The sequence below is a fragment of the Ciona intestinalis genome, chromosome 10 (assembly GCF_000224145.3).
Source record: "Ciona intestinalis chromosome 10, KH, whole genome shotgun sequence".
Taxonomy (NCBI): domain Eukaryota; kingdom Metazoa; phylum Chordata; class Ascidiacea; order Phlebobranchia; family Cionidae; genus Ciona; species Ciona intestinalis.
The window spans coordinates 1,041,257-1,056,982 of record NC_020175.2 but is presented as its reverse complement, the minus strand read 5'-3'; the positions used below and the strand labels follow the sequence as shown (position 1 = coordinate 1,056,982).

The window sequence follows — 15,726 nt, the reverse complement described above, 5'->3', positions numbered from 1 at the left end:
GGTACCCTTATCCAAATATTTTTATCCAACTACGGTACACCTATTGACCATGCTTAAATAGCTTGCTTAATAATTCTGGTGGCTTACAATTCAATCTAAATAAAATTATAAAGGTGTGCTGCATTATAAAACTTGCCAAATGCCTGTCTACTAAATTAAATATAATCAAAACGTAGGTTTTCTGTGTTGGTAAACTAAATCAGATTGCTCGTCTCTCTGTATGCTTAATAAACTGATATTTATATACTAATAAACCTTTTGCGCTGCTTTATATGTCTGGTATGATTTTAACTAAACAAGAAAATATCCCGGCGACACGTTCTGTGATAAACTGTAAGTTAAAACAACCTAGAACTGGTATTGAACCTACCAACAACTGCAAACTGCATTCAAAATGAAGGAAATCCATTCATAAAACCATGACGTAACAATGTATTATAATGGGCATTATTCGCGTCAATAGGCCTCTTATTTTCTGACCAGTTTCGGTGTATTCCTAGGCCGTGTATTGAGTAGGCCATGCTCTACCTCATCACTGTTCGCCGTTGGTCTCAACCAATTCGCCGGCATGAACTCTGCATGATAAGGCCGTAGGTGATCCACATGAACCACTCTGGTGTGGTGCTGTTCGGATCGCTGTATTTCGTATAAGTTCTCCGACAGTTTTCGGGTAACTAGGAATGGTCCCATCCAACCTTTTCCCAGTTTCTTCTTCCCCATTGGGGGATAATAGTACCACACCCAATCGTCCTGATTGAACGAAATGGGCAGAGCCGTACGGTCGTAGTTTCGCTTCTGTCGTTGCGCCGATCGCCGGAGATTCATACGAACGGAAGTAAAGCAGGACAGCATCTTATCGCGGAGGTTTTCTACATACGGGACCGGACAACGTTGGCGTTCGTTCTCGGGCGCTCCGTGCATACAATGTCGATGGGTGCTGAGACTTCCGGACCTAGCATGAGTAAATTAGGGGTGAAATTAGTGGAGTCATGCTTAGAGGCACGATAGGCCATCAGTAAATAAGGCAAATGGATATCCCAATCATTGTGATTTTCGTTCACGAAGGACGACAACATCTGCAGCAATGTCCGGTTGAACCTCTCCACCAATCCGGAGGATTGTGGATGATAAGGCGAATTCCTTGTCTTTTTGACTTCGAGCAAGCGGCACATCTCCTGAAACAAATGAGATTCGAAGTCACGACCCTGATCAGAATGAATTAACTTAGGCATTCCAAAACGACAGAATAGCTGAGTCACCAACGTATCAGCTGTTGTACACGCCCGCTGGTCCGTGAGTGCAAAGCATTCCGTCCACTTGGTGAAGTATTCGCACACCACTAAAATATAGGCGTTCCCGTTTTCTGTTGCTGGCAGAGGACCTAAAAAATCAATTCCCACTCTTTCCATGGGGTAATTAGGGATAGCTGATTGCAAGTAACTGCGGTGCCTCCCATGGGTGGGTTTACGCTTAGCACATGTCGTGCACCACCTGCACCAATCCCGAATATTGGTTCGCTTCCCAGGCCAATAAAACCGCCTTTGCATTTGGTCGGTGGTACGGTCTATACCCAGATGCCCGTAGGTGCGCAACACATGCAGGTGCTTAAAAATCCTTCGACGCAGTGACCGAGGGGCAACCAACAAATACTTATCGTCACCTTGTCCGTCATCGGTCGTCCACACACGGTTAAGGACCGCGTCTATAACCTCTAGCGCATCCCACTGGTGTATGTAATCTCTACTGCCGGTAATACTTAAGAAGTCGGACGCCGCAGGTCGGTGTTGGCTGATCGCTTTCAACCTTAGAATCGCTCCAAGTTCGTCGTCCTGAATTTGCCACGTGCGTATATCATCTAGCGACCATCCATCGAGCGACGATGCGGTCACTACTGGGCGCCCCGCGACTGCTGAAACAGTAGAAGGGAACTCACCCTGCCGAAGCTGTCGACAATCTGTGCATTCTCGTTGCTCACAACGCTGGCGAGACAGGCTATCGGCGTTGCCATGCTTTGAGCCAGGCCGATGCTCCACTTCAAAAGTGTAGGTGCCAATCACCGAAAGCCAGCGAGCCAACATCCCTTCGGGTTCCTTGAAACTAAAAAGCCATTTTAAAGAGGCGTGGTCAGTACGTAAAGTAAACTTAGCTTCCCATAAAGGCGTGGTCGGTACGTAAAGTAAACTTAGCTTCCCATAAATAATGCTTAAAATGATGGCAGAAATGTACTGCGGAAAGAAGTTCTCTATAAGTGACACAATACCTTTTTTCGCTGTCGCTTAAGGCTCGACTGACATACGCTACCACACGCTCCTGTCCTTCGCAGACTTGTGACAACACAGCACCTATCCCGGTGTTACTTGCGTCCGTGTCCAATACGAAGGGCTTATCACGTTGAGGATACGCAAGAACAGGTGTTTGGCTCAGCTCTTGTTTAAGAAGTTAAAACGACTCTCCGCAGGCCCGGTTCCATTCGAATTTTTTACTCTTCTTGGTCAGGAAAGTTAAGGGGGAGGCTTTCGTAGCGAAGTCTTTGATGAATTGGCGATAGTACGACGCGAAACCTATAAAACAGCGAACATCTTTAACGGACTTCGGAACAGCCCACTCACGAACAGCTGCTGTTTTGTTTCCATCGCATTGAACACCGCTTTCGGAAACGACATGCCCAAGGAAATTGACCTGCTTTGAGAATAAACGACATTTACTCGGTTTTAACTTAAGACCAGCTTGGCGTAGTCGCCTAAATATTCGTTCCAAACGAATAAGTCCAGACGCAAAATCGGTTGAAAATGAAACGATATCGTCGATATAGACTAAACACTCTTTCCATGACAAACCTCTAAGAACTCTTTCCATCAGTCTTTCGAAGGTGGATGGTGCATTGGTCAATCCGAAACTCATCACTGTGAATTGGAATAAACCTCTTCCGGGAATCGCGAACGCAGTCTTCTGTTTGTCGGCTTCGTCCATCTCGACTTGCCAATATCCGCTTGCCAGGTCCAACGTGGAGAAGTATTTCGCGCCACCTAGCGAATCTAATATATCGTCGATACGTGGAAGCGGGTACGCATCTTTTCGCGTAACAGCGTTAACTTTTCTATAATCGACACAAAACCGATTGGAGCCATCTTGTTTTCTTACCATCACGACTGGGGAAGCCCAGGGACTGTTGCTGGGTTCGATTATTCCTTTCGCGAGCATGCGGTCGATTTCTTCTTCAGTCCATACCTGTTTAGCCCATGGCAACCGGCGAGGAGCTTGCTTGATTGGCCTAGCTTCCCCAGTGTCGATGGTATGTCGTACGAGAGAGGTTTTCCCCAATTCCCCATCTGTACCTGCGAACACATCCTGAAACTCTACAATAAGACGACCGACCTGGTCTCTCTGATGGTGAGTAATATGAGTGAGAGGGTCTAGCAGGCATTTAAGGTGGTCTGGCACGCGGTATTTCCATGGTCGCGGTGCGGCATTACTTTTTGCGCTCGATACCGGGCCAGCTTTCAGCGGCACCACCCGTTTTTGAATCACCAACGTCTTAGCGCGAAAATCTATTTGGTCGACTTCCTCCGTTAAAAAATCTATTCCCAGAATAGCATGAGGAGAGCCAATAGACGCGATGACCACATTTCTGGAACACTTTACTGTTGCCATTTCTACCGTTAATTTTATTTGGCCGTACCCGTACGTATGTATTTTCTCACCGTTAGCACTTTTGAGTTCGATAGGAACGTGTTGGAGATCTCGGGCACATCCTTCACCGAGTTGATCGAAGACCGTTTTATCTAAAATGGTGCAACACGAACCAGTATCGACCAAAAAACAAACAGGCGTCCAAAGACTACCTACAACACAATTAATAAATAAAGTTTTAACATCGGCCGCTTCTTCCTGAACTGATGTGCTGGCCCACACACCAGTTATCGCCCGTTTAAAGGTCGACCAGCAGGTCTACCGTTGGTTGTTGACCGACGATACTCCGTGCAGTCCCTGCTCGCGCGACCGGCCTCGCGCTCATCTTGGCTTCGATTGAACCAAACTCCTGGGCGAGTGTCAAAGGCCACTACTCTTTCAGCTACTCGTACAGCATCTGCTAGTGTTGCTGGAATGGGTGAGGCGATGTGGCGGCGAACAGAATTGTCATCGATTGTTCAACCAAGTACGTCTCGCGACAATTGGAAGGAAGCTGCGGGTGCGCGTCTTTAATTAGATGGCGTAGACGCGTGGCAAACCTCACGTAAGTCTCGCCAGGCACCCTCGTCGCGGCGTGGAATTGGCCTCTCGCGCGAGACGCGTTCACCTCACTTAAGTGTTGGTCCAGCGTGGAGACAAGCGTGTTGTAGTTCCATCGTTCTTCAGCGGTGAGCGTGTTTTGGATTTCGACCGCGTCTCCAGTAAGGTGCGCGGCAAGATGCATTCCTTTGTCCGACTCCGACCACCGGTTTACTTTCGCAATGTTTTCAAAATGCATTTTGTATTGTGCCCAACTACTTCGTCCATTAAAATCTCCGGGTGGTACTTCCGGCCTAAGTGGCGTAGGTTCAGCTCTCACTGTCGGTTCTTCGAAGCCTTCGATCCGGTATTCTAAAACCTCTACCCGAGAATCCAGACCTTTTAATTTTCTCAGTTCGCCCCGTAGTTCAAGGTTTTCCTTTAACAACCCTCTGGTTAAAGCCTCCAACTTGTCTAATCGCGACGTTTCCATTGTTAGACTGTCTTTCTTTTGGTCCTGGCAGGATCGCCAAATGTAGCAGTTTTGTATTTACGTGCGTTCGCTACGATATCATCAGTAATCTGCCCACAGTTTAACATGCAAACCCACAGTCACGTGGTTAGAGGTCATAGTCACGGTTTACAACACACAACACAACCAAATGGCGTGACGATTACTGGAGCGTATGTAATGACGTAATAATGAAAGGCCACAGTAACATGATAAAAACTATAGCAGTAGAGCAAGAAAAAGAATGTTTCGACTTAACTTTCAAAGCGTACAGTATTATTTCGTGTTATTTACGTATATTCCATTTATAAATACACTTAATAATCAAAATAAAAATGCTTTCAAACTGTCCCATCTTATCCTGCGTGTGTTTTCGAATTTGTAAAATTTCACTTGTTGTGCGGATAGTTAAATAACTCCTCGTGTGTTTTATTATATTTTATTAAATTGGTGTCAATTAATAAAGGAATGATAGTACTAATTCTTGGTATTACCCAAAAACCGTCATCTATTTTGATTTTGGAAATATTTGGCAATATGTGCTTAAGTGTCCTATTTTCCCCCATTACTATGTACTATATGCTAAATACAGTGAGATTTTCCAGTTAATAAACAATATATTTTGATGATAGAATCAGCAGAATATAAGGGGCATTTGCTTAAACTGTGCAGTCACCGGTAAAGAAAATCGATTGATGAGATATTTCACCCAGGTCCTTTCCCAAGTGCGAAAAATAAGGAACGACCTTCCCGTAGTATTTACTTTCGTAGCTCTGCTTTAAATCTTTAAGAAGAAGTTTCCAATCTCTTCTAGCGAAATCAAACGAGTCGTACTTATACCCAAACAATTCTTGGTAATAATAAGAGTTTGCAACGGTCCACGAGTTTTCGTTTAATGTGACGTAACTTGGGTTCATTGAAGCGTTACAAAACGGGGACATCGGCCAATCCCATGACCCAGAAACATCTGGACGGTTAAAGAAATCAAAAAAATGTTCCCGCTGAAACAAAAAAAATCAATACTGAGGACAAAAATACACGTACAATAACATCTTTCACATTATGTTTACAAATTAAGTTTTGATGGGTGGCATTGACGATGAGCACACCATGTGTGTCTAATGTATGGTAGGGTGGGGGAAGATGGGACGCTTGGTCAGACAAGACTTCTTTTAATTTTCGTTTCACAGACCCCGCTTGTAGTGTTTTGGTTTAATGCTAACGCCATCAAGTGATTGTAAATTGTTAATGTGCAACACTTATCGCCTCGTGTATAAAATTATGACAATAGATTGGGATTCTAAAAATACTGTAACCGAATAAGTGTGTAACTTCATAATAAACCATTTGAATCTGTATTCATCGGCTGTGATCGATACTAAGCGTAATAGAATACTACACCGCTTTAATAATAATCAGGCAAATAATGTCACAAATCATTCCACATTATTATCACAACTTTATAAAACGCGCGTCAAAAGTCAATTACTGTTTTTAAATATTAAAAAAATATATAAAGTAGGAACAGTATAATCTGAACGGGTAAAAAAGGCAAAATAGTAAGGTGCTAATTTTAAATGCTCGCAAAAACATAGTAAAGCCGATGAATTTTTATAGTTTGCGAGCGTGAATGATTAAACCAGTTTCATAGGTTTAAAAAACAACCTTGAACATTTCGTACAGTTTGACTTTATTATAAGGTACTTTCATTTTTTTGTTATTACAAGTTTATAAAACATGGGACTATACAAGGAAGAAGAAGGGACACTTTTTCCGCTAGGTGTCGGTAATTGTTTAAATTAAAAAAATACGGAAAAACGCTCAAAGTAACGCTACAAGGTGTTAATAAGTGTAAAACAAATGAATTAAATATTAATATGTTTCCTACATTAGATCAGTTATATACGTTCTTTCGTTCTGTTTACTACTACATTCATATATTAACATTGGTATAAACCGTAAAACTAAATGCTCCCCCATAGAATAGAGAAACGAATTTGTCATCGCCTCCTAGCGGAATAACTGTTTCTTCTTCTTCGCATAGTCCCATGTTTTTATAAACATTTATAGGTTACAATATTTTTCACTTGATGTTCAAACAATACCAATTGCAATAACATATTGTGCGTAACATTAAAGTATAGCAGTAGGGCAAGGAAAAGAATGTTTAAACTTGATTTTTAAAGGGTTCAGTATTATTTCGTGTTATTTACATATATATTTCCTATTTATAAATACATTTATTAATCAAAATAAACAATGAATTTAAACTGTCCCATCTTATCCAACGTGTGTTTTCGAATTTGTAAAATTTCACCTGTTGTGCGGATCGCTAAATAACTCCTCGTGTGTTTTATTATATTTTATTAAGTTGTTGTTAATTAATAAAGGAGTGATAGTACTAATTCGTGGTATTACCCAAAAACAGTCAACTATTTTGATTTTGTAAATATTGGGCAATATGTGCTTAAGAGTCCCATCTTCGCCCATTGTACTTTACAACAATATGTCCATGTTTTTTTTGGTTATAACATTACATTTTGCAAGTTTAATACATAACATCACACCGACCTTGTACGCATCCAAAAAACTTTCTTTCGTCCAATCTTGTGTTCCTAAAACATGTCTTAGTTTTTGATACAAAGCATACACCCTATCTATTTGGCTGTGGTGCAAGAAAAATGCGGAATCAAAGCAAGAGTATGCAGTTTTCAACATGCTGTAGGTACAGTTGCCACCTTTAGACACGCACATGCAGTTGTGGACCTGAATGATGAACTTTAATATCATAAACTACACTCTATTCTATATGGCTCAAAAAGTCAGTATATAACATCAGATCAATTTAAACATAAATCCGCAGCAAAACGACAGCCGTTATGGGTGAAAGCTAGTACAAGTAATAAAGGTTCAAAACAATGATTATTTGAACTAACCTGGCCGTGAGCATCAATTTCAGTCATGTCAAAAAATTCATAATTCGGCATGTTAACAGCTTGAATTATATTCTTGAGCATCAGGTTGTGACGAAGGAAGCCAGCTCTTTCAACTGCCCGGTAGTTGTATCTAGCAAATAAAAGTTATCAATATTTTTACACTAAAGATGCTTCTTGGTTTGTTCTTTTTAGATTAACATTATAAGAATAGTGTAGAAATAACCACGTTGACCATTGTCGAGATATATTCTTTCCGATTGATATATTTTTAACAGACGTTATCGCGCATGCGTCGAGATGCTCGTGCGCATGTCTTATCGGCCGGAACAAATAAAATACGAGCTCTAATCAATACGTACCGCCTAAAAAAAGTTATTAGGAAAATATTACTGTATTTTTTAAAATTATTTGTATGAATAACATGCTAGTGACCTACATAGATGTATGCGTTAGTTATTTTTTTCGCAAAAATCTTTGAAACATTAATATTCACATGATTCAAGTTATGACCTTACTTTTTATATTTAACACTCATCCTCACACTTTTTAAAAAAAATAATGCTTTGTTTTTAAGGTATTACGTAGCGCTATAACATATTCAAAGCTGAATAGGTAGAAAATTCTATAAATATGTTTTTTTTATGACGAATACTGGAACGTTTTTAACGGAGGCTCGTAATAAATTTCGACCGGGAGGGTATTGTATTTGTTCCGACCTACTGCGCACTACCATCTCGGCGCATGCGCAATAGCGCACGGTACAAATATCTCAATCGGAACAAATCTATTACGATACCAGCACTTCACAACACTTGGTTTAGATATTATTTGTTGGTTGTTTTTACACCTTGGAAGCGATGCTTTAATTTAAAAGCCTCTTAAAATATATATATGCTGACCGGTGCTGAACAACGCTGGTGTAGTGGTTACTAAAGTTGGTTTACCAGTGCTCTTCAACCCTTTTCGGGTTGGTGCACCCCTAAAGTTGTTGTGACGAACTCATGCACCTCTGATTGCTTTAACTTAAAATTAGTGACGCCATTAATGAAAAATGTGTACAAGAATAAGTGGCTAATCAAAATCATTAGGAACAGGTGGTATGCGGATAAAGAGAGGACTAGTTCCGCAATTCCAAGTGATGTAAGATATAGAATTCATGTAGGGAAAACTGAAGGAAGTGGCTAAATTTGTTAAAAGTTCAAAACTGAATAATATCGCTTAAATTTTGTAAACTTTATGATGCATCCCAGGTTGCACAGTGCACACCGGTTGAAGGGACTGCTGGTGTAGACAATATTTATACCTGAAGCATGAGTAATATTACTTACAATGTTTGATTGTTAACCAGGGGGTGACTTGGTACGTAAGTTCTATAAAATGGATTTGGAACATATTCCTTTAATATGGGATCATAAATGGTTGGGTTTTTCACTAAATCTGGAATTCCTTTGTAAGTAGGATCCGTCCAATCCCAGTAAGGAATTCCAAGCGTTTTGTTTTTCATGTGACGAGATAAGCCTAAAAACAACAAACATTTTTTTATATTCCTAATAGTAAACACAAAGAACGTTGGGCATAAAATGAATAGACAAATAATTTTCCTTTTTAGTTACCACGTGTGGTTGATTGATGTACTTTTTCTTTACAGCTGACAATTTAGAGATTAGACTACTGAATCGGAGCAATTGTGTCTGTCTTGTTCAAGTGTAACACACATATGTGCTCATAATAGTGGCACGACTAAGTTACTTGTGAAAATTTTCAGTTTAAGTAGTCCGGCGCTGTAGCACAGCAGCTTGTCGTTGCTTTCATTGTGTGCGTGTGTGTCCTTGGGCAAAACACTTAACTGCAATTTCTTCAACCGAGTGGTCACTAATGAGTTATCCAAATTAGCAGCAACATTAAAAGTAATTTAAAAAAAAACATAAAAAATAATCACGCACGAAGTAACACTTGGTAACTCGTAAGCTAGCACGAGGTGTATGAACACCCGTGTTATAACGACTGTCGATTTCCGGCCACGCAAGGAAAAAGTAAGTCATTCATTCAAGTAACATAAAATTTCTTGGTCGCACGCAGTCTGACATATAGTTACATTAAACATTTAACACTGTATCCTTTACTTTGTAATATACTCACCAAGTTCTAACTGCACCATGATTAGTCTATGCCATGGTAGAAACATAGGGTGGTTATGCCAGCTACAGTGTCCATTTTTATGTTCTTCAATACGATGTTTATACCATGGACATCTATTAGGCCACCCATGCCACTTAGCTATGTTCTGTATAACAGAACATAAGGAATTGTTGTATTCATAAAGTTATGACCAAAGTCAAACACATTATATTAGCTTTCTATATGCATTAAGACACAGTATTAGACATAACAAAATATGTATCAACCCAACTTACAAGGTACCCAAAGAGCGAATGATCTTGTTTAAATTTAGTGAATCCTTGAATAAAATCATGAAGTTCTTCATCGGTCAAATCCAAAAGGTTTTTACGAATTCGAAAATCTGGAAGGTTGTTTAACCAGATTAGTAACTGGCAGTACAACCCAACATAGCCAACTTACCCCTGGTAACTTTTGAACATGATCTTGATTGGCTACCAGCACCCACACATCTATTATTTGCCGATCTCCCTAACTTGGTTTTACAAAGTCGTCCTCTATGTTGCACCCCGCCCCACTCGGATACAATGCATGAACTCCAAGTTGACCAATCACCGAACATTGCTAACAAAAAAAGTACGGTGAAAAAGCAAACTAAATAAGTTACAACCAAAACAGTCGTACCTCTTGTACACGACTTTTCATTGGTTGATAATATATAACCTTTTCTACATGTACAACTACAACAACCTGATTGCAGCGTCCATACTTTCCCATGTTGGCAACGTTGAAGGCAAGACTTTGAATCTGTATCACGAAAACACGTGGAGAAATGCCCGCTAAAACCATAGAAATATTCTACTACCTGTACAATTGGGGTTGAAAACCGCCCTTGCTTTTGTATCAAAAGTAAGGTCACTGAAAGGAAAGTCGCTTCTATGAAACAAGGCGTGTTTCATCACGGCACTTGTTAGCGGTTCTGAAAATACATTTTAGCAATCTTTTGAAGAAATGTAATTAACTTGCTTTATTATTGCGTGATCGGAAAATGACAGTCGCTATAGCAGGGACGCTCCGTTTCACACATCTTGTGTCAGCTACCACATATGTTACTTTTGTGGATGGCTGCTGTTCTTTTTCTATGGCCGACAATTTAAACAACCTGTTAAGTGATCACTTAGCATTTGCACAATGATAGCAGCGACAAGCCTATTGAACCTATAACGTTAGGGGAAGGATATCTTCAGCTAACCCCTGTGCCATGACGCCAATAACGAGTGTATAGCATAGATTTAGCAGCACAACATAAAACCAGCGATACATAAACATGTATGTTTGATAAAACTTAAATGTTTTTAAAAACGGAAGGAAACTTTTATTTTGTTCAGCACCAACGCTTTTATTTGGCACTTTTCCTCAAAAAGTTTTTCGTGGTTTAACGATTACTGTTTTGCTGATTTTTTTTATCTGTTTGTCGTTTAATTAATTTGATCATTGCTCCATTTTTGGTGAGATAAGTCAATAGAATGCTGAACCTACCAAAGCAGTTGCGCTAACTATATTGTGCAATAGCAACGATTGTTGCTGGTTTTCCAAATTCCTAGTAATTATTGCGTGGATTGAAGTTTATACAGACTTGGCTTGTGTTGTGTTTATATAGGCTACAATGTAAATAAATATTGTTGCTGGTTTTCCAAGTTCCCGGTAATTATTGCGTGGATTGAAGTATATACAGACTTGGCTTGTGTTGTGTTTATATACAATGTAATGTATATTGTATAATGCCATTACTAAATACGTTGCCAGGCGCAGTGGCATATAGTGGTAAGCGCGCCTGCCTGTAACATCGACGTTGCTACTATTGTGGGCGTATGTGTCTTTGGGCAAGACACTTAACGGCAATTGCTCTAACCCTAACCCACTGGTCACTAATGGGTTGTCCAAATTATTAGCCATATATAAAAAAATAAAAACATCAATAAAAATGTCACCCACAACGTAACATACATGGTAACTTGTAAGCTGGCACGAGGTGCTAAACCCGTGTGACTGTCGTTTTTCGCCACGCGAGGATAAAGTAAGTTACATTTATCATGTATTGAATAAGCCATAATAATACTTACACACATTGGGTTGAATAACTTAAAATAATTGGGGCTACTTGCAACTATTTTGGGCTCAATGGGCTATGATAATATATTAAACCCGATACATTGTCCTGCTGTGAACAAGTAATTTCTTGTATTTAATTCATTGGCTTCCAAAATTGTTTTGGCGCGAATCAGAGTTTTTTGAACATCTCACGAGCGATGTACCCAAGCCTCAAACATCGAAAAAAAAACTCTTTTAATTATATGCACTCTATACTATTTTTTTGATATGTATGAAGTAGACCAGTGATGTTCAAATGGCGTATCGCGATCCAGAAAGTGAAGACTAAAATACGACGCACGTAAAGGCTAAAGTACGACGCGCAAGTGCTTCTTTAACATTCAAGCTTGTTTTAAACCTCATACATGCCCAATGACTATGTGCCAATCCATATTATGACGCAAATAATCAATGCGTGTATAATCAAATTTAATGTGTACAGCGCTCATGCTTTTTTTGAAATTGACGTATAGTTTTGTATATTTTTATTAGCGAGTTATAACGACCGTTTAACTTTAATTTTTGTTTTAACGAACTTTATAGTAATATCTTCGATAATTATTAATATAGTAGAATGGGGGAATGTGGGACACCTTTTCATTTTATTTTCTCGTACGAATTGGTAGTATACAAAGAACATTCAAAGAGTTATAAAACCTTGTCCTTGCGACTTTCATAGACCGTTGTTAATTGTTTAAAACACGATCAGGATATTTAGTAGGTTGGGGGAAGATGGGACACCTTTTCATTCCATTTTTCGTACATTTTGGTAGTAAACAAAGAACATACAAAGAATTATAAGACCTTTTCCGTGCGACTTTCATAGACCGTTGTAAATTGTTTAAAACACGACCAGGATATTTATATTTTTGTGCTAAAGGTGTCCCATCTTCCCCCACCCCACTATTTATATATTTTGTGCTAAAGGTGTCCCATCTTCTCCCACCCCACTATATATATTTTATTTTTAGGTAATATGTGTTACTTACTTTGATGTGATAAATTGTATTGTGAAATCATCAAACAAAGAAGGAACAATAATTTCAAGCATTTCATATTGATAAACCTACTAAATGTATAGGCAACCTGAAGTAATATTATTATAGTTTAATAAGTTTAGAAGTTTAATTTAATAAACCCACACGAAGCTTAAGAAACGTATTAATAGAAGCGTTAGCGTAACCCCGCCAGGTAATCGCAAGGCCTCCTGAACCAGCGTTGAATTTAATTGCTTCGTCCGCCTATACTAGAGAAACGTAGGCCGTGCTTCGTCATATATTTTGCAGTCTACACTGTCCTAACTTCCACACTGTTTAATAGAGCTATACTAGGCCATGCCTACATTGTAATGTTAACCAAACCCAAAGCACAGCGGAACCCTACATTGCAAATCAACCGATAACATTTCAAACAACAATACGTGAACTCCACGAAATTACTTGGTAAAAAGCGACTATTGAATGTGTCAGGCAGAGAGGCATTGTTTTGTGTTAATAACGGACTAATGACCATTATACCAGGCATAGTCTATTTCCTATAATGATTTTCATTCGTGGACTCTTATATTCCAGCACATCCACATTTAATATAGATTAGTTTTAAAGATAACTTGTTTACCAATATTTTAAAATGGACGAATTACATTATTTTCCATATCTCATCCTTAACATGGGCCATATACCGATGTAAAAATATTAAAGTCCATATTCAGTACAGTGGAGAAAGACGGACCTTTTTATACGCCGGGTACCTATTTGATAAAAAAAACGTTCTATATAGTGGGGTTTGGGTTAGATGGGATACGTTTTCTTTTTATTTTCTTAACCAATTTGGTTGTAAAAAAGTCATCTAAAGGATTATAAAATCATATAGTAGGGTGGGGAAAGTTGGAACACATTTTAACTCTATTTTCTCGTCCAATGTGGTAGTAAACAAGGAACTTTCAAAGAATTATATAAAACTATATGCTCAAGACTCCCATACACCGTTGTTAACTGTTTAAAACACGATCAGGATATTCGGATATTATGCGCCAAAGGTGTCCCATCTTCCCCCATCCTACTAATCCTACTATATATTCGCCACTCCAAAAAACCATTGTTTAAAACACGATGAAGTAGATATTGGGGGCGCCACAGTAAGTGACGCAGTGATGAGGCCTCTATTTATACTGAACCTTTAAGTGCTGGTATCGTCGCAAAGTTACTGCATATTTATGCTGTTGCTGTCGGGCATAAATGAATCTTGCAGCATTTCTTTAATTGCAATTGTAAAGGACCGAAGTTTTAGAGTTCTATCCTTGTCTTTTATCAGGCTATGCCATTGGGTATCTTATGTCGAAAGTGGGAGAAGATGGGACCCTTAAGCACAAATTTCCAAATATTTCAAAATTAAAATAGATTGCGTTTTTTTGGGTAATACCACGAGTTAGTACTATCATTCCTTTATTAATTGACAACAATTCAAAAAATATATAATAAAACACACGAGAAGTTATTTAACTATCCGCACAACAGGTGAAATTTTACAAATTCGAAAAAACACGGGATAGGATGGGACAGTTAAAATCATTGTTTATTTTGATTAATAGGTGTATTTATTATTAGGAATACACGTAAATAACACGAAATAATACTGAACGCTTTGAAAAGCAAGTTTAAACATTCCTTTTCTTGCCCTACTGCTATAGTTTGAACGATAATGGGTATTGTTCGAACATCAGTTGATAAATATTGTATCCTACAAATGTATATGAACTTGTAATATCAGAAATTTGATAATACGTATTGAAAAAGTTTACATTTTTGTCACAAATTGGGTATTACTACTCTGTTTTTCGAACAATAAGCTATACTTCTCGTAACTTATCTCCAAGTGCAAATAACTGAATTTTAAAAATAAATTTTCAAAATATTATCTTTTTATTATATCAGTAACTTATAGTTGAATAACCCATGAGGTATAAATTACTAAATTAAAAGCAATAAAAACATGCAAAACTGCAATGTGGGGGAAGATGGGACACTAAATTGAAATTCACACTAAAATGACAATAAACTGTATTCTGCAACTTGTATTTAATCTACCGAATTTAACCGGCTGTGCTAGTTTCTTTGCTATGTAAACTTTATATATATAACTTTAAACCGATATTTTTTGTTGTTTTTGTCACAAATTAAAATCATATTGACCCCTGCCTATTTTCATCATGTTTATATCTCAGTGTTTTTTTACAAAACTAAAACTAGTTTTATGAGACAAAATCAAACTGTACGAAGTATCTACGATTGTTCTATGAAGCTATGAAACTATAGTACACACTCGCAAGCTACAAAGTTTCATCGGCTTTTGTATTATTTTTGCGACATTCAAAATTAGTACCTTACTATTTCGCAGTTTTTTACCTGGTCGGTTAGTTTCGGCATAGTCTCTATAGGTTAACTACAACTTGCAGAATACTTTTGATATACAAATGTTTTAATTCGGTGTCACATCATCTTTCTCTACTCTACCATATAATGTAGTGAATATATTGGCGCCGTAGCACATCAGTTGGTAAGCGCGCACACCTCCAACTCAGAGGTAATGAATTCAAGGCTCGTCTCTGCTACCATTGCGAGCGTATGTGTTCTTGGGCAAGACACGACAATTGCTCCAACCCAGTGGTCACTGATGAGTATAGTCCAAATTATAAGTTACACATAAACCATCTAGAAAAAAATCACCGACAAAGTAACACATACTTGGTTACTCGTAAGCTGACAAGAGGTGTATAACACCCGTGTATAGCGACTGTTTTTT

The 15,726-nt window shown here is 38.6% G+C and overlaps 1 protein-coding gene across 2 annotated transcripts; it reads right to left on the bottom strand.

Annotated features, from left to right (window-relative positions):
* Positions 1-5,280: 5,280 nt before the first annotated feature.
* On the bottom strand, positions 5,281-13,005 carry LOC100179878 (hemocyanin A-type, units Ode to Odg-like). Of its 2 annotated transcripts, XM_026836371.1 has the most exons (11): positions 12,915-13,005; positions 10,640-10,753; positions 10,459-10,581; positions 10,237-10,398; positions 10,071-10,177; positions 9,796-9,940; positions 9,406-9,528; positions 8,985-9,174; positions 7,657-7,786; positions 7,292-7,486; positions 5,281-5,721 (listed from the first exon to the last, which is right to left on the bottom strand). In XM_026836371.1, the coding sequence occupies exons 1-11, from the start codon at positions 12,979-12,981 to the stop codon at positions 5,380-5,382; spliced, it is 1,698 nt and encodes a 565-aa protein (XP_026692172.1). In that variant the 5' UTR covers positions 12,982-13,005; the 3' UTR covers positions 5,281-5,379. The 2 variants fall into 2 exon arrangements, with proteins under 2 accessions (XP_026692172.1, XP_002128425.2); XM_002128389.5 differs by lacking the exon at positions 9,406-9,528 and having other exon boundaries at positions 5,322-5,721.
* Between the last annotated feature and the right edge of the window lie 2,721 nt (positions 13,006-15,726).